General features: G+C 30.4%; 1 protein-coding gene across 1 annotated transcript; it reads left to right on the top strand.

The window, feature by feature from the left end:
• The first annotated feature begins 338 nt into the window (after nucleotides 1–338).
• LOC132641789 (protein NRT1/ PTR FAMILY 3.1) lies at nucleotides 339–8,189 on the top strand. The gene is made up of 4 exons (XM_060358881.1): nucleotides 339–494; nucleotides 610–827; nucleotides 1,924–2,483; nucleotides 7,143–8,189. Exons 1-4 carry the CDS (start codon nucleotides 419–421, stop codon nucleotides 8,026–8,028), a joined length of 1,740 nt encoding a protein of 579 aa, XP_060214864.1. The 5' UTR covers nucleotides 339–418; the 3' UTR covers nucleotides 8,029–8,189.
• The last annotated feature ends 16,879 nt before the right edge of the window (nucleotides 8,190–25,068 follow it).

The following is a 25,068-nucleotide window of genomic DNA, read 5'->3' as shown; positions in this document are numbered from 1 at the left end:
GGGTGCCGACGATTGAAACAATCCCCTATTACATGATTCACTAACTCTGTCTAGGTGAACTTAATTCTCCTATTACATGATTCACTTAATGGACGTTGGTTATTCTTTTCACTTTGAAAACTGTCTTTTTTTCATAAATTTTATGTTCGGCAAATACGATATAATACTACATAAAACAAAGGCCACATATGTAGTATGATTAAAGGAAAAAAAAAAAACAATCATTAGTCATCAAGAGTATTTAAAAAATTTAATTTAAAGATATCGAGTTTAGGTCATAATGGTATTCCAGGAACTTGACAGACGACATGATGACATGACATATTATGTACTTAGTCACCAAATTTAAGCTCTGACATATCCTATAAATAGAGGATCTTTAGGGTCATTTAGAGCACACAACATATGAACTGACAAAATGGAAGTGATAAAGAAGAAAGAAAACACATCTAAAAGGATGAAGGGTGGAATGATCACTATGCCCTTCATATTTGGTTAGTTCCTTTTCCCAACTTCTTACTCAAATTTTTTAATTTTGAAATTACATAATTCATATATTTTCTTGAATATTAAGTTGAAATTAAACTTGTATTTTTTTTCCTTTTGTAGCAAATGAGATATGTGAGAAATTGGCAGTGGTGGGATTTGGGGCAAATATGATAATATACTTGACAAGTGAGCTCCATCTTCCATTGACAAAAGCAGCTAATACTCTTACAAATTTTGGTGGCACTGCAAGTTTAACACCATTGCTTGGAGCTTTCATTGCTGATACTTTTGCTGGAAGGTTTTGGACTATAACAGTTGCTTCTATCATCTACCAAATTGTAAGTGTCTCTGCCTCTCATTTTCTTTTGAGTTTTAGCTTCTACACACGACAGTATAAATAATTTTTTTAAATAATTTTTTATGCTATCAGGTCTGTTAAAAGATAATTAAAGGTAAACTATACGTCCATAATAAGTGGATTGATAACCTGAACAGTAAGGTAGGTTGCGCGTTATAACATGTTAAAAGAACTGATGGTGTAATTGTTTTTAGTGCTATCATCAACCAAATAATAAGTATCTCTCTTTTTCTCTAATTGTCTTTTGAGTTAACTATCTATAATAAGTTGGATTGGTAATCCAGACAAAAGGTATGTTAGTGTTATAACATGCAAAAATTCACTAATCATATAACTTACTTTCACAATATGTTAAAATTTACTGATAATGTAAAAAATATTACCGTATCGGTGTATACAGGGTAAACTCTTTTTCTTCTTGGGTTAGATGTTGAAGTTAATGTGATAGTTTGATGTAAACTCGTACACACTTTAGTAGCATCCACAAAACTTAAACTTAGTGCGAAGGGTTGTGTATTTAACTACTTTCTTGAGACGTAAGATTATTAGCCTTGTGGTGGAATGTGCAAATGAACAGTTAACTTCTCTTTTTGTCTTTTCAAACCCAAATTAATCCTATAAGATTGAACTTATATGCACGGATAGTGTAAAGAACTTTTGCCATCAGTATAATTTAGCGTAGAAGAGGTAATCTACCTTATTTTAAAGTTGTTAGTCCCACTTTTCATGGCAAAAGTTGTACTCATTAACATAACATGTACTTGAATTTAATTGCCTATGTAAACTTCTTTATGTTTTCTTTATACTATAAAAAAAACAAGAATTAGCTATGAAAGTCAGTTCTTATCTATCGCCAAATAGCCCATAGTTAGCAGGATTTTTTGGTATTTCGTTGTTAATGCGCCGTTAAACAAGATTAGCGAGGACCATTACTGCTTAACGACAAAAACTCACTTGACTATAAAGAAAGGGGCTGAAATTGACGTAGCTAATTAATTCCTTTTTTTTTTTTTTTTAATAGTGTTACTTCGTTTGCCTTTTTGATTAATCTCATGTTTCTTTTAATTTTATTTCAGGGCATGATCATTTTAACATTATCAGCAATACTTCCTCAACTAAGGCCTCCATCTTGCAAAGATGATGAATATTGTAAAGAAGCAAATTCAAGCCAATTAGCCATCCTCTATGTGTCACTACTCTTAACAGCCTTTGGATCAGGGGGAATTAGGCCCTGTGTTGTTGCATTTGGGGCAGAACAATTTGATGAAAATGATCCAAAACAAAAAAGACAAACATGGAAATTCTTCAATTGGTACTATTTCTGTATGGGATTTTCAATGCTTGTGGCTGTCACAGTGATTGTTTATATTCAAGATAGTATTGGATGGGGTGTTGGATTTGCTGTCCCAACAATTGCTATGCTTATTTCAATTGTTGTTTTCATATTTGGATACCCCTTGTATAGAAACTTGGATCCTGCTGGTAGCCCTTTCACTAGGCTATTGCAAGTTTGTGTTGCAGCCTACAAGAAGAGGAAATTGGACATGGTAAATGATCCTAAGTTTTTGTACCAAAATGAAGAGCTTGATACTGCTATTTCTACAGCTGGCAAGCTGGTCCACACTAAGCAAATGAAGTAAGTCATTTTCTTTTTCGAGTTTATAAGTTTTATGCACATGTATTTAGGTGAAATTGACTAACAATCTATGTTGCTCGGCTCCTTAAAAATGTCACGGCGTGCGTGTTGGATTCTCCAAAAAGTAGTGCATTTTTGGAAGATTAACACGGGTGCGATAACCTTTTTGAAGAGTCTGAACAACATAGCTTTCAACAATAGGTAACTCTTCATATCAAGTCTGATATGAATAAAGTGTTGAAAACCTGTTATAACTGGTTAAATTGCACTGATAGTGTAAAAATATTTACATTTTCGGTGTATATAATCTTTTTTAAAATGTTAACTTCTATATACCGGTGGTGTACTCCTAAAAGATAACAATGCGTAACTATTCATCATAAGTGAAACTATTTACCTTTAAAATAAAGGAGATAACTTGTTATAACATGTTAAATTACGCTAATAGTGTAATTCCTTATTTTTTGGTCTAGCATATGCATCACATCTTAGTTTGCACCAGTATGCTTAATTTCCACTTGGAGATAATGGAATTAAGAATTCCCTAGTACATAATTGATATAAGTACACATCGGATAAGTGTGTAAAATGAATAGATCAAGCAACTAGATTCTGATGTGAGGTGAAAACTTAGTGATTGGTCCAACTCTGACTGAATCCAGAAAATATTTTTTTTAGAAGAAAAAAGCTTTTTTTCTTTATCTCAGGAATCCCGTCAACCAATAATTGAAGTTGGTTCAAAATGTCCCTTTCTGTAATATTAAATGTGTGGCTATTAAATTTTATCAATCACCAATCAATTTGGAGTCCGGAGCCAAAATGATTTATTTTTGCAGCCATTAGACCAAAAGAGACTGTCTTTGTTTTTTTATACCACAATGGGTATTTCGTTGGTTATCCAACGAAATACCCACACAAGGCACTGTTCATAGCCGGATTTTTTTGTTGCATTTCGCTACACTTTGTAGCGAAATGCAACAAATATAATTTTTTTTTTTTGCATTTCGTGAGTTAATCAACGAAATGCAACAATTTTTTTTTTTTTTTTGCATTTCGTGAATTAATAAACGAAATGCAACATTTTTTTTTTTTTTTGCATTTCGTGAATTAATAAACGAAATATGTGTTTTTTTTTTTGGCATTTCGTGAATAAAAAAACGAAATAAGAAATTATACATATATATATATATATATATATATATATATATATATATATATATATATATATATATATATATTGCATTTCGTGTATTAAAAAACGAAATAGGATAAAAAAAAAATTAATTTCGGTCATATCAAAACGAAATTGGAAAATATATATATATATATTTTTTTTTTTTTTTGCATTTCGTTGGTATATCTACGAAATAGTAAAAAAAATAATTTGTATTTCGTTTATTAAAAAACGAAATATGAAAATATTTTTTTTTGTATTTTTGTATTTCGTTTATATAAAAAAATAGGAAAATAATTTTATTTTCATTTCGTTTATATAAAAACGAAATAGGAATACATATATATATATTTCATATACCAATGAAATAGGATAAATATATATATATATATATATTTTTTTGTATTTCATTTATATAAAAACGAAATAGGAAAATAATTATTTTTTTTCGTTTATATACCAACAAAATATATATTCATATAAAAAAATAATATTTTCCAATTTCGTTTTTATATAAATGAAATACAAAATATATATATATATATATATATATATATATATATATATATATATATATATATATATATATATATTTATCCTATTTCATTGGAATATGTATTCCTATTTCGTTTTTATATATAAAATTATTTTCCTATTTTTTTATATAAACAAAATACAAAAATACAAAAAAAAATATTTTCATATTTCGTTTTTAGATGAACGAAATAAAAAAAATTCTTATTTCGTTTTTTAATAAACAAAAAAACAAATAGTTGTAAAGTCAAGACATAACTTTATTTTGAATATAAATATAATTCTAAAAAATATAGGGAGAAAAACTAGTTGTAAAGTCGTCAAACTTTAGATGGTCATAACTTTGCGCTCGGACGTCCGTTTTACGCGTTTTTTTTTTGAACTTGCATATTTTTTCGAGATCTATGCGGACAAACTCCTATAAGGCAGTTTGGCCGAGCCGATTTAAAAAAAAAAACACCTTTTATCCCATTCAATTTCAATTTTCCCCCAAATTGGCGTGAAATTTTCAGTTTTATTTACTTATAAGATGATGATACGCAATAGATTTCAACGCAAAAATCTTGGGGTAATGTAGCTGTGAATGTCAATTTTAATTCTGCGGTTTCAATTTTTGAAAATAAAGCTGACTAATTTTCTCGACATATAAAGTTGACTAATAAACGAAATACAAAAAAAAATAAAAAAAAAATATACTATTTCGTTGATATACCAACGAAATGCATCAACGAAATGCAAAATAAAATAATATATATATATATATATATATATATATATATATATATATATATATATATATATATATATTTTCCAATTTCGTTTTGATATGAATGAAATAAAAAAAATTCATATTTCAAATAAAATAAAAGAAATAATATATATATATATGTGTGTGTGTGTGTGTGTGTGTGTGTATTTATTCCTATTTCATTGGTATATAAACCAAAAAAAATAATTATTTTCCTATTTCGTTTTTATATAAATGAAATACAAAAAAAAAATATATATATATTTATCCTATTTCATTGGTATATGAAATATATATATATATATATATATGCATTCCTATTTCGTTTTTATATAAACGAAATGAAAATAAAATTATTTTCCTATTTTTTTATATAAACGAAATACAAAAATACAAAAAAAATTATTTTCATATTTCGTTTTTTAATAAACGAAATACAATTGTTTTTTTACTATTTCGCAGATATACCAACGAAATGCAAAAAAAATAATAATAATAATAATAAAATATATATATATATATATATATATATATATATATATATATATATATATATATGTATTCCTATTTCGTTTTTATATAAACGAAATGAAAATAAAATTATTTTCCTATTTTTTTATATAAACGAAATATAAAAAAAATTATTTTCATATTTCGTTTTTTAATAAACGAAATACAATTTTTTTTTTACTATTTCGCAGATATACCAACGAAATTCAAAAATAAAATATATATATATATATATATATATATATATATATATATATATATATATATATATATATATATATATTCCAATTTCGTTTTTATATGAACGAAATTAATTTTTTTTTATCCTATTTCGTTTTTTAATACACGAAATGCAAATATATATATATATATATATATATATATATATATAATTTCTTATTTCGTTTTTTTATTCACGAAATGCAAAAAAAAAAAAAAAAAAAAAAAAAATTGTTGCATTTGGTTGATTAACTCGCGAAATGCAACAAAAAAATCCGGCTATGAACAGTGCTTGTGTGGGTATTTCGTTGGATAACCAACGAAATACCCATTGTGGTATAAAAAAAAAAAAAAAAGCAGCCTATTTTGGTCTAATGGCTGCAAAAATAAGTCATTTTGGCTCCGGACTCAATCAATTTGTACATGTATGTCTATTAGCTTGTGTGGCCAAAAACATTATGTGAAGCATTGCATGTTTCTGTTTCTGAGTGATTCAGATTTATCTGTTCTTTTATTTGTCCTTTTTCATGTCTTTGTACACCCCATCAAAATCAGGATTCATTGAATTTTCTCCCAGTTCCCTTTCCGTTTAGTTTTTATAATTTCTTGGCTTGTCAATAGTGATGCATAGTCCTGAGGCCACTTGAAACCAGAAAACAAGTTGATAAATACTAACAAAAGTTGTGTTTTTGGAAGTGTACCACTGTCTCCATTAATATCTAGTGGTCACAGACTACTATTAAACTATTTAGCAACTAGAGAAAATTGGAAGAAAAAACATTGAATTGGTTCTGGTTTTCAATTCATGTGACTAATGAATTTTTTGGCCGTGAAGAAATTAAAACAGTTCCAAGATTGGAAAGCTAGAATATAGTTGGAATTATTTATACCAATGTAAAGGTTCTAGTCAAAGTTAGAATATAATAGAGTTACATGTATTATTTTTGATGTAGACCTGATAAAAAAGACGACATGCTACAGTCTAAAATATTCAAGGAAAACCACTATAGCCAAACGCCAAAATTCATTGCACTATTGGTACTATTTCCCTGGCTCTCGAGTGAATCAGCTAAGATGGTTTAATGAGTATTGTATTAGGTGAACATTTCATCTAAAAGCTTTAGCTAGTAGATAGAAAAATCTTTTAATTACTTCATTAGATTCTGCCTCGAGTCTCGACACTGAGAATCAACGTGTTAAAGTCTGAACATTCTCAAAGAACCACTATAGGCAATTGATCAAAATTCGTTGGACAATAGTTACTGATTTGTTAACTCTTGATTTCATTTTTGGAAGGGTAAGCTCTCATTTTTCTATTCAAGAATCACCCGAGGTTTGTTTATGACTGTTTGAATTCCGTGACCATCTCATGTGAAAACTTAAAAGTTGTTACTTGTTAGATAGAACATACTTTTAATTTCTTCATCATATTCTATCTCGATTAAAAAAATTGTAACCTTTTTTTGGTTTTCAGATTTTTGGACAGGGCAGCAATAGTAACAGAGGAAGACAATCCCAAATCTCCGGATCTATGGAGGCTAAACACGGTCCATCGCGTAGAAGAACTAAAATCGATCATAAGAATGGGGCCAATATGGGCCTCCGGGATCATCCTAATCACAGCATACTCCCAACAACACACGTTTTCAGTCCAACAGGCCAAAACAATGGACAGGCACTTTATACATTCCTTCGAAATCCCAGCTGCATCGATGACTGTCTTCACTTTAACCTCAATGCTATGCACCATTTGCTTCTATGACCGCGTTTTTGTCCCCATAGCACGTAAATTCACTGGCCTAGAACGTGGCGTTTCATTCCTAAGCAGGATGGGAATCGGCTTCTCAATTTCAGTCCTGGCCACATTAGTAGCCGGATTTGTTGAAGTTAAACGAAAAGAAGCAGCGTTGACTCATGGATTAATCGATAAGTCTAAGGCAATCATCCCGATTTCAGTATTCTGGCTTGTGCCACAGTATGTTCTACATGGTATTGCTGAGGCATTTATGTCAATTGGACATCTTGAATTTTTCTTTGATCAAGCACCAGAGAGTATGAGAAGTACTGCCACTGCATTATTCTGGACATCAATTTCAGCAGGGAATTATTTGAGTACTCTTTTGGTTTCACTTGTGCATAAAGTTACTACAGGACCTGGAGGAACAAATTGGCTGCCTGACAATAATTTGAACAAGGGGAAATTAGAGTATTTTTATTGGTTGATCACAATTCTACAAGTGCTTAACTTGATTTACTATCTGTTTTGTGCAAGATTGTATACTTTCAAGCCTATTCAGATGGAGAAGACAGAGGATTTGGAGTCTAAAAAAGATAGTATTGAACTTGTAAACAATGTTTAGTTTGTATTGGTCATCATTATGTAATAATTTTAGGTTATTAGGAAAGAAATGAATGTATGAATAATTTTAGTAGTTTGTAAAGGCGAAAGTTCTTGGTTGACAAATGCTTCTTAATTGTATTTCTCCATATTAAATATCAAAACAATCCATTACTGGATTTAGATTCTGGTTTTCAACTTTTAAAGATTCTATTTGTTGCAACTGAAAAGAACTTACTCGGATTCACATGTATTATTATTACTAAACTAATGAATTTGACCGCGCGAAAAAAATCTTATTAAATTCATAAAATGATCCCTTTTTTTTTAATATCTGAGTGTTTAAAATATAATTTAAAAAATAGGTTGTACACACCTAAAAAATTGACCCTCACTTTTCACAACTATATGTTTTGATAAAATTAAAAATGCATTCCTTTAATTTCAATTTTTTACATAATTTTTTCGAACTCCATAGGTATATATTATATTTTAAAATAGGTGCATATTTTATTTTGTTTCATTAAACGTCGAAAATTTGTTCTTCTATAACTTTCTCCTACATTAACATGTCATAAAAAAATTGAGAAAAGTAAAAACATTATTACCGCACCCCTTAAACCCTATTTCAGCCTCTAAGATGTATCGAAAACCCTAAAGTGATTCATATGTAATAATCACAAAACATACTTATATATCAATAATCTAATTACAATTTATCAAGTCGCACGACCAAGAAGTGTAATAAATGCTTGTCTCAGACATTATATAAAATAAAATGTCATATTTTAACATGAAAATGTCGTATGTGTGGTTAGAAATTTCTATATGTCTCAGTTGGAACATTGAAATTTATTATGCCTTTGATCTTAGTGCTAAGAATTTGACTTGATTTATAATCCCACAACTTTTTTTTTAATTGCCACAGAGTAAAAAATTTGTTTCAAGCAAAAGTGTAAAGGATTATAATTTGAAAGAGATGCCAATTAATTAAATCTCGGGTTATGTATCAGTGACGATACACAATACATGATACATTACATGATACATAATGCATTATTGCAAGCCCACTCGAGTTAGTAATTCCACAAATGAAAGAAATTTTGTTTTAAATTCTCCTAACAGACTAATCTTTTTTCATTTTGCCACCTTTATGGATTGATGGATCTATTGTCTTTTCTTGTCTGTAAAATGGCGCAAATTTCAGACTCTTCAAAGAAATCTGTGAACTTTGTATCTTCTTTGGGTCGCGACAGCCCTTGCTTCAGATTTTCCTTGTCACAGAAATTTTTTCTCAAACCTAACATTAAGAATTGTGGAGAAAAGGGCATGTTTTACTCATTAAAGTAACAATAGGGGCATTTTTGGACCAATATATTAATGGCAGGGGCATTTTTGGATCAAACTATTGACGGAGGACATTTTTGCTCAATTTCACATAGTTTAAGGGCATTTTGACCCTTTTCCGTAAATAAAATAAAGGTAAAAACAATAATGGCTACATTTAGTTTTTTTTTTTTTTTGTACCAACGAAATGAAATTTGTATGGTGTAAATGCACAAAATTAGAATTAATTACATGCTAATACGCAAAAAAATTACAGTTTCACATAACAGTAAGGCAGAAAATATGGAGGAAAAAGGAAAGAAAACGTGTCGCTTGATAAAAAAGGAAAAAAAAGTCAGTCGATTACCAAAACAAAAAGGGAAATTAAGGGCACACTGTAAAAAAAATCTCATTCTAAAAACTAAAACAATGAATTTTTAAAGGCTGTCAAGGTTACTTGGAAATTCTCATAATATCTAAATACACAAGGCATTGGATAACATCAAGGAAAAAAATCCATGAATGCATCAATGACAGTCGGGAGCCTTTTATGAGAGCGTGAAATCATAAAAAGTCACAGCCCCATAACAAAATATTTAGAGAATGAAAATTGCATTTCGACTAATTAACAATGGAAAGGGAAAAAATAAGGGCATATTATAAGAAGAATCATACTCTTAATGATGATTGATGACTAATGCAACTAATTTGTTGCCCGCAAAATTCTTGTATTCTTTGTGATGTTCAAACACAAAAGCATTAAAGGGGAGTTAAAATGGAAATGGACCGTAGTTGTAAATTTAGTAAGAAATACATTCGCTCAAGTCAACCTTTCTTGCAATCTCATAACCAAAAATCTAGTGATTGTTTACATAAATACTTTTTGCCAATAGGAAAATGATAAGTAGAAGAATAAAGTTACCTGCAGAAAAGAGGAAGAAAGAACTGGTTCAAAGTTAAAAAGGGAAGATAAGGGAGGTATAATTAAGAGGATTAAAAGATGTGACTGTTGAAGTTTGAAACGTATGTCTTCTGGAGAGTTTTGAAATGGTGTTTTCATGTCATTAAATCTTAATTGTTTAAATTTTAAAATAGGAGGAAAAATCAATAAAAATAGGGAAAAAACTCAAAAAAAATGAGAAAAAGGATAAATGTGATCTTGGACATAGAGTGGTGTCACATCACTCTCCTAATGCCTAGCTTTATTATATATATATATATATATACACACACACCGTATTAATGAGTACACGTTCTCATATTAATTTATATCACTTAATTACCATGATAAATTAACATAGTTTGGTGTAAACACTGACTACCAATTTTACTATAAATATAATTTGGTCCAATTTTTGTCATCCATAGTGGGCCATTAAACGACCTGTTGTAGAAATTTTCGCCAGTTGTCTTTTTAGGGGTGCTATTTAGTAAATGACTCTCTTTTTATTTTCTTGCAATTTATGAACCTTTTAGACCGCGGTCTAAAGATATCTTTTGAGCAAAATAAAATTTTTATGAGAAAACGTTAGACCACAGTCTAAAACTCTGTATACATTAGTCGAATGTCTAGTGTTTTGTTAGTATCAAGGGCTATATTTTGCACAACTTTTAAAAATATGAGCAAAAAATCTAAACGGTAACCTAAAAGGAGACATTTGCATTAATCATTCTTCATAGTTGGGCTATTTCTTTCACACATTTGGTCCCTTCATTTCTGCGTGGAGACAAACTTATGTCCATGGCCGAACCAGAGTATGATTGAAGTACTAACCCAATTCCATATATCGTCAAATCAAAGCCTCCTAAATGGATCTCACTAGTAACTTGGCTGTACAAGATTACTTAGCTAGAAAGGTTAATTAATTAGTTGCTTGACACATATATAACGGCAAAAATTAAGCAAAGAAAATGGAAGATAAAACTTGGGGCATCAAATGAAGTACTAAAAACTTGAGGTTGGAAATGAGAAAGGATAACTTTCTAATTAAAGAATGAGTTTTTGTTTTCTTTTCGTTCAGCAAGTTTTTCTTTTTCTTGGATGGGGACATGGGATGCAGGCCCGTGAATAGCAGGCAGGATAAGATAATAATTAGAGGGATTTGAAAGGATTGAAACCCTAAACGCATAAGACTCCTAGTAAAGCTGTAACGAATACTATTACTCTATTAGACTGCAATTCAATCTCAGTGACATAATAAGTTTCTTTTGAAATATAATTTTTTTTAAGGATTAGAACCTTCTAAACGGTAGTTCATAGCCACGTGATCTAATCCTCTGAGGTGCAGGTTTCACCCACTTTCACTGGATTCTGCTTTCGGGAATACCTTAAAAAGGGGATCTCTCTTCTTCCCCAACCATTTCGGCTTAAGAAAATATGAAAATGTGCCTATCTCTATAAGAAGAGCCCGTTCAGCCGTGAAGTCGGAGGGAAGGAATGTCATAATTGAGTTTTGAATAGGTTTCATTTTTCATTTCTTTTCATTATCATATTGAAAAAGTAATAAAAATGAGAAGTGTTAAGCTTTTTATCATACTAACGTCGAGCTATTTTTGCACAAGACCTCCCCTACAACATGTCATTGCAGCAGAGTTTAGCCATTAAGTTTGAGGCGGATAGGATACAGCTAGGACCCTTTGCAACTAAGTGTAAATCGAGTCAATCCAACTTAATTAACCGAAAACCGGCTCGGTTTGATTTGATTTGGTTCAAAATTTAAAAAAACCGAAAACATTTGGTTTGGTGTTAAAGGAAGAAAAAAAATATGAAATTAATTAAGTTTTTTCTATCTTCTTCATAATTTTGGGTCTTTCCAAATCCAATACTAATTCAAATAACTAGAAAGAAAAGTTTGGCCCAGAAATGGACTCTTTCGCGAACCCTTTTCGTCAGTCAGTACCCTCGTGTTTAATTATAGAATGTTTGTGTTAGAAAAAATCTTGCCCAAAATTCCCAGATAAATGAGCTTTGTATGGATAAATTTATTTATATGATTGAAACTGAACTTTTTGTTGATGAGGTTATTTCTTTACCAATTATTAGCACACTCCTTGATTAATCTACTGATGCTATATCTCATTAGGTGGAAAAAGAAAGAAGAATTTGAGAAACTTCGAGTGATCAGTGAACTTGATTATGTGTTAGGAATACCAACTTGCCACATCCTATAAGGATTCTGGGAAAACTGCCCACAAGGAGTATGATATTCCTATATGTTGACTTCTTTTTGGATTCTTGGAAAGAAAAAAAAAATAGATGGTGTTCTTGTTCCCTCCCATTTTTTTTTTCTCATCTTTTTTCTTTTTGTACCAGCCTTGAACTCAAGACCTTGTGGTGTGGAGAGAACTCCCTCAACCACTTTGAACAAGAGTGACCGATCTCCCATTTTCTTTGGGGAATGAAGCTAAGAGTTTTTTTTTTTTTTTAAATAAAGATAATGACGCAAATTTGTGTAGTATTGCTTGCATTTTGGGTTATGTGTTACCTTACCTATATCGTTTTCTTTGCATTATAAAACACATTCTTAAAACTCGCAAAAACCTCATAAACCGAACCAAACCGATAAAATCAAAACCGATAGAATTTATACTAAAATGGTTTGGTTTGGGTTGAATATTTAAAAAAACCGACTTACTTGATTTGATTTGGTTTGGTTTTAACCAAAACCTGAGTCAAACCGGACCTTGAATACCCCGAGTTTCACCTATGGTGCTCTTGTGAATCAAATTCATGGATTTGGTGGGATTTCATATCAAGAGCTTCCGTTTTGATTAGGGCAATAATTGATGCTTAAAACAATGAAAGGTCAAAAAGTTTTAAGCATAAGTTCTTAAATTTCTTCCCTGCATCTAGTCATGAATAGGGGTATTTATGATATTATTGACTTCCAGACTTTTTTTACCACATACTCCATAAATATCAAGTCTAACTTTGTATTCATTGAATTTGGACTAATGAATTAGACAACCACCATATTTTGACTTTAAGCCCAATATGTACCGTATTTCAGGCGGAATTGCACTTCAACCATATGAAGTGCAACTAATGTAATCATCGAAGAGGGGAAAGAAAACACCATCACTTCAAAAGGATGAAATATCAAGAGTCAAAATTAGAATGATTTTAAGCTATATAATTTGATAGTGTCAAGATAATTTATATCATTTAAAAAAGATGTTAAAAAGAACGACTATGAGGATTTGAGGATCTAGTGAAAATCTCTCTTGTATGTCCCTCATGTCGGGAGCTACTTCCTCAAGGGCATTGGAATGTATAATATTGGGTCTGGTCGTCGCTCCTGATAAATAATATGTAGTGGCGCGAGACAACTCTTTCTAATAAGGAATTCAGCAAAATAGCCACATAACTTTGGGAGAAAAGATGTCTCCTCACAAAGGGGCCTCAGTGACTAGACTTGTTCAATAATTATTCACCAAAAACATAAGTATCTGCTCATTTGTAAGACCATGTATAGGGGCTAATGCACGCTCACTGTCAGAAGGTTAAGGAAGTCGATGACCTGATGATAGGGGAGCCAGCTACTGAAGCCCCAGTGAATGGCGGTCGTAACTTTAACGGTCCGAAAATGTTAAATTCCTTATCAAGAAGTTCTGACCCGCACAAAAGACATAACGATCTGGACACTGTATCAGAGAGAGGCTTGCCGAAATAGACATCTCTATCAAGATTCAGACTACCTGTACATGAATGAAACGATCTTCAAGCAACCGATAAAAAGTTGAAAAAAAAAAAAAAGATCGAGTGTCCCATTAGGTTTAACCTGTGATTATAGGTCGCTTACAATTTTTACAGTGTCTCTTCTACCTTTGCATATTAAGCCGGACGAGAACCCTTCTAAACGACTAATTGTTGTAATCTTAACTCAGCTAAATTGCATTCTCTTTTTTTTTCCCGACATTTCTCTAATATGACCTGTTATGAAAATATTAAAATTAAACACATAACCTCAGTATATTGAGAATCTGACACAACTATTAAAATTATGTATTTTCATAATATAAGAGAGTGAATTATTCAGTTTTAAAGTTTAGTTTATAATAATTAACGTATTTTGTTCGTCACATAATAAATATTATAATTCCTTGTGTAAATTATTAATTAATACCCGCATAACTAAAATGTGAAGACAATTGCTGTAGCAATGACCACAGCAGAAAAATCAGCTTATATGAAATTTCAGGCCACTTTGGCCATGAATTTTTTTCGTTTTTTTTTTTTTCGGAAAAAGTTTTTACTTTATTTGAGAATCAACGTTTGATCATGAAAATTCCAAATACAACTTCAAGTTATATTTAAAATTTTGAAAAACACAAAATAAACTTATTTTTACTTTCAATACATTCAAACAATCAAATAATATTTGTAAAAACTATAACCAAACACAACTCCAACTTCAACTTCAACTCCAACTCCAAGTCCAAAATACCAAATAAAGTAAAATACCAAATAAAGTGAAAAATATTTGATTTTTATGGCCAAACGCCTACTCAACTTGTATATTGTGAACTTTCATTAATAGACGTAAGTGAACAAAATATCTTCGTAATAATAATTCGATTCGATACATCATTAGTCATAGTTACAACCCATCCGAACCACAATTAGAATGGGCGAAAAAACAGATTAGAAAAACAAAGTACTCCTAACAATTGAGCAGAAAAAAAAAAAGAAAAAAAAATACTTCAATCGGATTCTGACTTCGTATCAGTAACCGGGTCAGCATTAAGATCCAAACCCGTATTATCCTCCACCCTTTCTTTGAACTTAACGCCGTCAACGACCCGTTTAGAATCTTCCGCAAAGTCTGTCCATATCCTACCCTCTCCAGACTGCACTTTTGCAATTACACTATTGGGTATGTTGTCGTCGTTGTTGTTGCCACCACTCTTGGAGTTTCCCTTCTCGAAATACTTCATTGCCACACGTATTCTTCGTAAGATAGCGTAGAATTCCTCCACTTCCTCGTCCTCCACCGCGGTCTCTTTACTCTTTCCATCATTTTTCTCCGTTTTTATTTGCTTCTTTACTTCGATTTCTCCGTTAGGTGAATATTTTCGCTTTTGGACTTCCATAATTGTGGGGTTGATTCTTGATTTTCCGGTGAAGGTTAGTAAAATTGGAAGGAAAAAAAAAAACCGAGAATTGAGTATGATATTTCTGAAGTGGAATTTAAATGGATTGATTAATGGCGTGGTTTACGTTTAATTTATAAAGGAAATTTCATGGAAGCACTAGAAAGTCATCAAGTGTGTCAACGTTGCTGATGTCTGAAGGGTGATGTAAGCACAACTGCACAACGACTTGTGGCAATTGTCAACAAAATTGTGGATTCGCGTGAATATATTTATTAACAAATTAACTAAATATTCATAGATAGTACGGGATATCCGATTCTAAATTCAGTTATTCTTGTATTTTAATTTTAAATCGTTGTAATAATTCATGAATTTTAAATTTTGATTTCGTTTCTAAACTTATTTGGCTGGGCGCGAAGTTTAAAAAGAAAGTGAATATACCATAATAACATAAGATGTTTAAGTCAAATTATTTTAAACCTACAAAGAAACCGTACTTTTTCAAAATGAAATAGTAAAGAAATGGAGGGGGTGCTAACTGCTAGCTTATTTTTCTTCTTTTTTCCAAGGATGTTAAAGCAAACAAGAGGGATAATGATGTTAAAGCATACAAAAGGAGTTATTTAGATAGTAAGTACTCTTCACCTTCAACACGAAGTTTGTGGTTCGAGTCTAGAAAAGAGGGGGGAGGGGGGGGGGGGGGGGTGGGGGGGGAGAACAGGATGTGAAAACATGGATGGTGTTCTTTCATATGTAGTTGTCTAGAGTTTAGACTTCAAAATAGTAAAAAGAAAAAGTACAAAGTCCCTTGGGGGGACACCCGATAAAAAAAAAAAAAAAATACAAAGTGGTTCCTCCTTAATTAGCCATATGCGCAACGAACCTGAATTATTTTGCAATTACGTTTGGAATATAATAGGTGTTAAAAGACCCAAAAAAGAAAAAGAAAAAAAAAACCTTTTTTTTTAATTTCCTTTTCAGTTAAAATAAAAAGTATCTGCAAAAATAAAAAGGTCTAACAGTAAGACATAAAAGTCGTAAGCACGTGGCATGTCCCTCTTTCGCCGAAAATCATGGAGTAAAGTTTACATTGTTACAGATTATCCAACATGTTATAATTCATCATTTTGTAAAGTCTTAAAAATAGTTCGACCTTCATCAGCTTAAGACCTTTTACTTAGACAATAATTGGAAGTGGTCAAAGAATAAAATTGAATCTCAAAGGATCAATTATTTGGTAATATGTAAATATTCCTCAAATCAGGATTATTGATTTGGTCTTAAGATTGCATAATAAACAATACTTTTCTAAATAAATATAACAACATATTCATATTTTTCAAGTGTGCAATTTTCCTTTTATAAGCAAACGAAGCTTCTGCGAAAATCAAACCCAAATCTCATTAATAATTTTCGGACGCCATTATAGGTTGGTACTCCTATTTTAGACGACTACAACCATAAACTTCTGACAAAACAAAAAATAAAAAAGGGAAAAATATGTAGATATGAAATCAGACGTTCGTCATGTATATGACGTTAGCTCAACCGTCGGTGCCGTGGCATATATGTTTACTTTTCGTGTTTTCTATAAAATGACGTGTCTTTAATTTGCGCGTTGCATTTGATTTGTTAGACACGTGTGCTCAAAGACTTTTTTATTTTATTTTTTTATTTTTATTTTGTGTGCTTAAAGACTTCAACAAAATATAAGTTTCAATTTATGTGAAGTAACTTAATAAGTAAATAAAAAGAATTTCTATTCAGAATTTGTAAACTCAAAATCTTAAATTTATCTTTAATGCAGTAACTTTAACACAATTCTTGTAAATGTGTTAAAAATCAATTAGTATCAACAAATAGCATCGCAAAACCTCAACTTTCTGAACTTTATTTGGGTTTGAATTCTATTGAAAGGTCCATTTCAGTAGAGATCAGAAATTGTTTTGTTTCAATTTAGAAAACATAAACTCTAAATTTTTAAATTTGTCTGCCTCTGCATGTGTACATCAAGCTAAGACAGCGTTGTGATGAATCATCAAGACTAGCATGATTTTCTAACTAACTATACGTAGGTGTTTATTTGGCATTCGTTTAATTGTAATATCTATCTTTTAATAAATAGAAGTGTCAATTTGTGTAATTAAGCCTATTTGACGTGATTAATACTCTATTCGTTCTTCCACCTAAACCTAAATTGAGTGGTATAAACGTTACGATCTTTTAATACTGTTTCCATTGTATTAAGTTTAGTCGAGGAAAGTATAATAGCTAGATGTCAAAAAAAGTAGTACTCTTTTCGTCCCGTTTTAAGTGTTCCATTTTCTTTTTGGGTATGTTTCAAAAAGAGTGTCTTTCTATATTTAGTAAGTGGACAGTTCAAAAGATATTGTAGTGCATTATACACATGTTTAATTTAAACGATAAAATTTAAAAATCTTTTTTTATTTCTTAAATTTCATGTCTCGTTAAAATAAGATACTTAAATTAGAACAGATGCACCATTTGGTAATGTGTCAAATCACGTTTTTGGACCGGAAAACATGTCATGGATGACAAAAAGTCAAGGGTTTGGCCAGCCCAAAAGGAAATGAAATGCGGCCTATTTGTTTGGTTAAAAAATAAAACGTGTGGCCTAAGTGTACAGATTTGATGCCACCATTTAAGTTAGGTCGTTATAACTTTACACGTCTACTCACTTCAGATCAATTTTAGGCACACGGTATTATGATGTTAGTCATTTTTGTTTGAATTTCAGGCATATATTGCTGAAATTCAACCATTTTAATTTGAACTTTAGCCATATAAACTTTTGATATTTCATAGAAGTTAAGATACCATGTCTATTGAAGTAAGTAAACATACAATAGTTTACAAAATTAAATACCAATTAAATTGCAGTGTCAAATAAAGTGCCTGTAAAATTGAAAGAAAAGTAGTACTGTTATATTTTAATTGACATTTTGAGCTGATGAATTGGTCACTCTATAGCCAGAAAAATAAATTTGTAAGTCAGAATTTTGCATTTTGTTTCTTCTTTTAAAAAGGAAAAAAGAAAAATTGCAAGGTCGATATTTCCTATTAACGAGGTAGCCACTTTATCGTCTATGGACCATAATAAAATAATAGAAAGTCAAAGTAATATTTAATAAATAATGTATTTTATTTTCAAGATTACATATATTATTATTAAGGAGGCTAATCACCTGTGAAGATCCTTTTAGTGACTTGATACTATATAGAAAATTATTTTGTTAATGGTATGTATAATTTAAACTCATATTATTATAAATCTTGAAAAGAAAACGTGAACATTAAGTTATGACAACAAAAGCGAATAAAGAAAAGTTACGAGAATACCTGCAGATCGAGACTATACTATTGGAAGTCTACTTTAAATTTTTAAAGTACACTTAGCAGTCGCTAATGACCAGTGCTACTTCCACAATTGTTCCACAAAAGAAAAAAAAAGTAATACGAACCTTGGTCTTTCTTTAAGGTTCTAGTTTAGTCTCTTTTAACTACCTTGCAAATTCTTGACTTGGTCTTTCTTTAAGGTTATATATATAGTTTGTTGTGTTTATAAAATTACCACTTGCATAAAAATATTTAGTGGCTATGGTTGTAATTTGCATTATTAGATCGAAGACAGCATCTTCTATGAAGCATGCGCGAACGATTGAATAAAGGTATCTAATGATGTGTAGCATGAGCTATTACATATTCCTAAGTGAATGTAAATTTTATGTATTGATAGTGTAATAAATATTTACACAATTGGAATAATGATGTGTAGCATGAGTAATTATTCGTAGTTGAGCTTAGGTTTTATGTATTGATATGTAGTAATAAATATTTACACAATCAGATCACTTAAAAAGTAATACTAACGACTAATTTTATTTAATAAGCATTGATGATAATCTAGACAAACGATAATTGATTTGCTACAATAAGCTAAATTATACTGAACTTTTTATACTATCAGTATACACATGTTAAATCACTAGCGCAAATACAAAGAGTATTTTGATAGTTTACACATGCTTGTTTAATTATAATCGAATATTTTTTGTTCTTTTCTGAATACTCAATTATTCCAAGTTTGAAGAAGAGAGTTGCTCAGATGGTAAGCACCCTTCACCCCTAGCTTTAGGATTACGGGTTTGAGTCATCAAGAGAAGAAAAAAAAAATGTGTGTGTGTGTGTGGGGGGGGGGGGGGGGGGGGAGGTGTGAGTTCCTAGAGAGGAGGAAAAAATTGAGTATTCCAAATTTATTGAATCTATCTATTAGTTCTCAAGGAGTATGATGGAAGTATTTAAATGTTAAAACAAGGTTAATCATTTGGATTTGGAAAGATTCATTTGGATCTTGATTAGTAAATGGGAAAATATAGTACTTTTTTTTTTGCGCGGATTATTCTTCATTTGGGGAGGTCTTTAATTTTTGCCCTTCAAATTGGTGGTCTTTAAGTTTTGCCCTTCATCTAATATTCTGAGGTTATGAGTTCGAATCCCAGCTTAGTAAAAAAAAAATCACAAGGTCGAATTTTGTAAATCTGTCAATGTAAGGCAGAATATGGGCCCTAAAGGCAAAATTCTGCCTCTAAAGCAGAATTTGCAGAGAATTTTGCCTGAAGGGCAAAAGTTAAAGACCACAATTTTGAAGAGCAAAAATTAAAGACCACCCCCAGCGAAGGGAAATTCTGCAAATTGCCCAAAAATATATAGTGATTAAGTGGGCCTCTTTAATTTCTTCCTCCTTCAATATTCACATTTACTATTAAAAAAATCGGCCTTTTATATGAAGCAGTGCCTTAAGAGGCGGGGGCGCGAAGTGAAGCAAGACGCTTCACACAGTATGGGGGGAGGCGTAAGCCTCGAGACACAGGGGGGAAAGTCTCATGTATCTTCAATTTTATAATTTTATTACTAAAAAAATATGAACTATGCAAATAGATTCAAATAAATCACCAATAATATAAAACGGATTATCATAATTGTTATTTGAGAAAGGTAACAACACAAAAAATAATAATAGCATAGATAATCTTTAAAATGAAATCTTCTTTCATTTCATCATCAATCTCCAGATCTATTAGTCTTTTCCACCCTCAATTAATATTTGCACTGATCTTTATTTGTATATTTAATAAAGAAGGAGAAGGGCAAAATATGTAGCAGCAATGACAAAAAATGGATGAAGTTGCTTCAGAAACATTATGCTATGAGATCTCTATCATATCAATTTCAGATATAATCATCTAATAAAAATATTTATGACATATTCATCAGCTTAAGACTTTTCACTTGAAAATAATTGGAAGTGGTCAAAGAATAAAATTGAATTTCAAAGGATCAATTATTTGGTAATATGATCTGTATGTAAATATTCCTCAAATCAGAATTATCGATTTTGTCTGAAGATTGCATAAAAAAAACAATACTTTTCTAAATAAATATAAAAACATATTCATATTTTTCAAGTGTGCAATTGTCCTTCTATAAGCAAAAGATGCTTCTGCGAAAATCGGGTGAAAATTATTTTCACTCTTAACTTTATTTTAGAAATCAAACTCCTCCCTCAACTAGGAACAATAGATATTTTTCCCTTTTTATCCTATGCAATGTCTAGTTTATCCTTGACATTTTCAATCTTCTATCTATTTAATGCCTTTTTATATTATATAAAATTTATTTATTAACCTAGATATTTATAGATTTTTATTTAAATTAATATAATTAGAATAATCTTTTTATTAATTTATCACAAAATCTAATGTTACTTTTTATGACTTATATTTTAATATTACATGCATTAAGTGTGTGTGTGTGTGTGTATACATGTATTTAAGTTTCACTTCTCTCTTATTATCTATTGTCAATATATAGACGAGTTTTGATTGTCATTAATGAAATATTTTAAATTATAATTTAAAATACGTTGATAATAAAAAAAACTTTTATGAAATATACTTCTATTTTTATTAGTTATTTGTATCACCTGCAATGAAATATATTTATAAAGTTATTATTACCTACTTTTTGTACTTGTATAAATAGATATCAGAGTTTTGATTATTATTAATAAAAAAAATATTATTCTTCTCATTTATTTCATTATACAACGACATTAAGTTATATAGTCAATAAGTATTTCTCAATAGTCTTTTTCCGTCTATAAAATATTATTTATTTTTTATACAAAATTTGTTACTTAGATTAAAGAGATAAAAAATCATAATTTTAAATAAGTAAAAGAAAAGAAAGACAAGTTGATAATGTAAGGGTAAAATAGAAATTTTAAAAAGTCAATTAGGATAAAGGGAGGAGAATGAATATTGCTTAAAGTTAAAGGAGAAATTTAATTTTTAAAGTAAAGTTGTGGGCGAAAATAAAATCATTTCCCAAATCTCATTAATAATTTTGGACAACAGTATAAATTGGTACTCCTATTTTATACCACGACAAGTCTACAACCATAAACTTCTGACAAAACAGAAAATAAAAAAGATAAAAATGTGTAGACATGACATTAATGGTTCGTCATTTGTATGACGTTAGCTGAATCGTCGGTGACGTGGCGTATATGTTTTACTTTTCTTGTTTTAATTAAAAATGACCCTCCGCATAAAAAAAAAGTGTCCATTTAGTTTTTTTTTGATAAAAAAAAATGTTCACTTTGCAAATTAAGAAAGAATTAATCTCTTTTTTTAGATTTGCCCCTATTAAGTGTTATATGATCAACTTTCATTATTTAATTAGGGGTAGTTTAGTCAAATTACTTATTTTTGTTTAAGAGTTAGTATTTTCTTAAGGGGTCGTTTGGTTTAAGGTATAAGCTGGGTTATCCCAGCACTAATTTTTATATTATGTTTGGTATAAGGTATAAATTAGTGATGGGATAAACTTATATCTTGTACCAAACATGGTATAAAAATTAGTGCTGGGATAACCCAGCTTATACCTTCTTAACCCACTTATACTGGGATTATTTTATACCATCTTTTAGATGGTATAAAATAATCCCACTAGATGGGATAAATTAGTCCCGGGATTATAATCCCGGGACTAATGAGTCCTTAAACCAAACGACCCCTAAGGGTGTGCAAATGACTAAGTGTACTCTTAGGCCCCGTTTGTCCATAGATATAAAAAAAAAAAACACTTTTTTTTGGAATTTTGGAGCTAGAGTTGTGTTTGGCTATAGTTTTTGAAATTGTAATTTTTTGTGAAATGTAGTTGTAAAAAAGTTAAAAAAGTGATTTTTTTTTAAAAAATAAGTTTTTTGAGTTTTTGATATTCCGGAATACAACTTCAAGTTGTATTCGGAATTCTCATGGCCAAACGGTAATTTCGGGAAAAAGTGAAAAAAAATTCTAGATTAAAGTGAATAATTCTTATGGCCAAACGGGGGCTTATTTTGATCCGGAGAGAGTAACAACTTAGACATAATTTAATAAAGAAAAGAAGAATTTATGATCAGAATTTCACAAACTCAAAAAATTAAATTTGTCTTAAGCGTTGGACCAAGCCTGCAGTAACTTTAACACATTTCTTGTAACTGTGTTAAAAATCAACTAATATCAATAAATAATGTATCAAAAACTCAACTTTTCTTGTTTAAAATTTAGAAAACATAAACTAGAAATTTTAACTTTGTCTGCCTCTACGTGTATACATCAAGACTAAGACAGCGTGGTGATGAATCATCAAGACTAGAACGATTTTCTGTGGCTAATTATAGGTGTTTATTTGAAATTCGTTTAATTGTAATATCTATCTTATAAGATCGTGCAAGAAGAAGTAGGGGTGTACAAAAGAACCGACAAATCGCATCAAATCGAGAAAAAAAACTCAATTAGGATTTGGTTTGAAATTTCAATCTTGTTAGTTATATTATCAATTGAAAAGGATTTGTTAGAACAAATGGATTATAGAACAGTAATTAATGACTTCACATCTAAAAAAACTAGAAAAGTAGACTTTAAATAAAAATATATATGACGATCTATCTTTTCTTTAAAAAGAAAAATTTAGGGTCTCTCTGTGATGTTTGGCTTTAGGCCCCGACCTTGTTGAGCGGGCCCTGCGAGCAGATAATATTCGAATAAAGTTGACTTCCTATAATTTCCTCTTACCATGTGTAACCTTAACTTCTTCCTACTAGAGTCCGAAACCAAAATGCCCCCCAAAAAAACATTTTGAATCAAAATACCCTAACAAAAAAAAAAGTTACCAAAGTACCCGTAGCGCAGTAAAATACTGCGCTATATCACTAACGGAGACGGAGCCGTTAAGTGCTATAGCGCAGTATTTTACTGCGTTATAGAAAAAAAAAATTGGTAATTCTATAACGCAATAAAATACTGCGTTATAGAAGAACCAATTTTTTTTTTCTTTCTATAACGCTGTATTTTATTGCGTTATAGAAGTACCAATTTTTCATTTTGTTTTTTTTTGTATAACGCAGTAAAATACTGCGTTATATAAACAGTACAAAAAAAATAAAAAATTGGCCAACTTTATTTTTTGCAACACTTAGTGTTATTTTCCATACTTTGACCAATGATTAGTCGTGTGTCAAGACTCCGAAACGTCAATATTTTATATAGAACCTGATATTTTTTTCTGCGTACAATAATGTAGGCCCAATACATCAAGGATACGTAGACGTTCGGATCGTCATTTTAGGGGTTGAAAAGGTGCCCGAAGTAAGTTTTGTTTGAAAAAACTTAGTGTTTTTTCCATACTTTGACCAATGATTAGTCGTGTGTCAAGACTCCGAAACGTCAATATTTTATATAGAACCTGATATTTTTTCAGCGTACAATAATGTAGGCCCAATACATCAAGGATACGTAGACGTTCGGATCGTCATTTTAGGGGTTGAAAAGGTGCCCGAAGTAAGTTTTGTTTGATAAAACTTAGTGTTTTGACTATTTTAGTCAACTTTATGTGTCGAGAAAATTAGTCAGCTTTATTTTCAAAAATTGAAACCGTAGAAGTGAAATTGACATTCACAGCTACATTACCCCGGGATTTTTACGTTAAAATTTATTGCGTATCACCATCTTATAAGTAAATAAAACTGAAATTGAATGGGATAAAAGGTGTTTTTTTTAAAATCGGCTCGGCCAAACATACGCAAGTTCAAAAAACAAAACGCGTAAAACGGACGTCCGAGCGCAAAATTATGACCATTTAAAGTTTGACATTTTTACAACTAGTTTTTGTCCCTATATTTTTTAGAATTATATTTATATTCAAAATAAAGTTATGTCTTGATTAAAAAATAATACGCTTAAATCAAAATCTTAAAAAACAAAAACACCCTAAAGTTTCCAAACAAAACTTACTTCGGGTACCTTTTCAACCCCTAAAATGACTATCCGAACGTCTACGTATCCTTGATGTATTGAGCCTACATTATTGTACGCAGAAAAAAATATCAGGTTCTATATAAAATATTGACGTTTCGGAGTCTTGACACACGACTAATCATTGGTCAAAGTATGGAAAAAACACTAAGTTTTTTCAAACAAAACTTACTTCGGGCACCTTTTCAACCCCTAAAATGACGATCCGAACGTCTACGTATCCTTGATGTATTGGGCCTACATTATTGTACGCAGAAAAA

This window comes from Lycium barbarum, chromosome 5 (assembly GCF_019175385.1).
Source record: "Lycium barbarum isolate Lr01 chromosome 5, ASM1917538v2, whole genome shotgun sequence".
NCBI classification, from domain to species: domain Eukaryota; kingdom Viridiplantae; phylum Streptophyta; class Magnoliopsida; order Solanales; family Solanaceae; genus Lycium; species Lycium barbarum.
The sequence above is the reverse complement of the archived record's forward strand: the minus strand, read 5'-3'. Positions and strand labels throughout refer to the sequence as shown.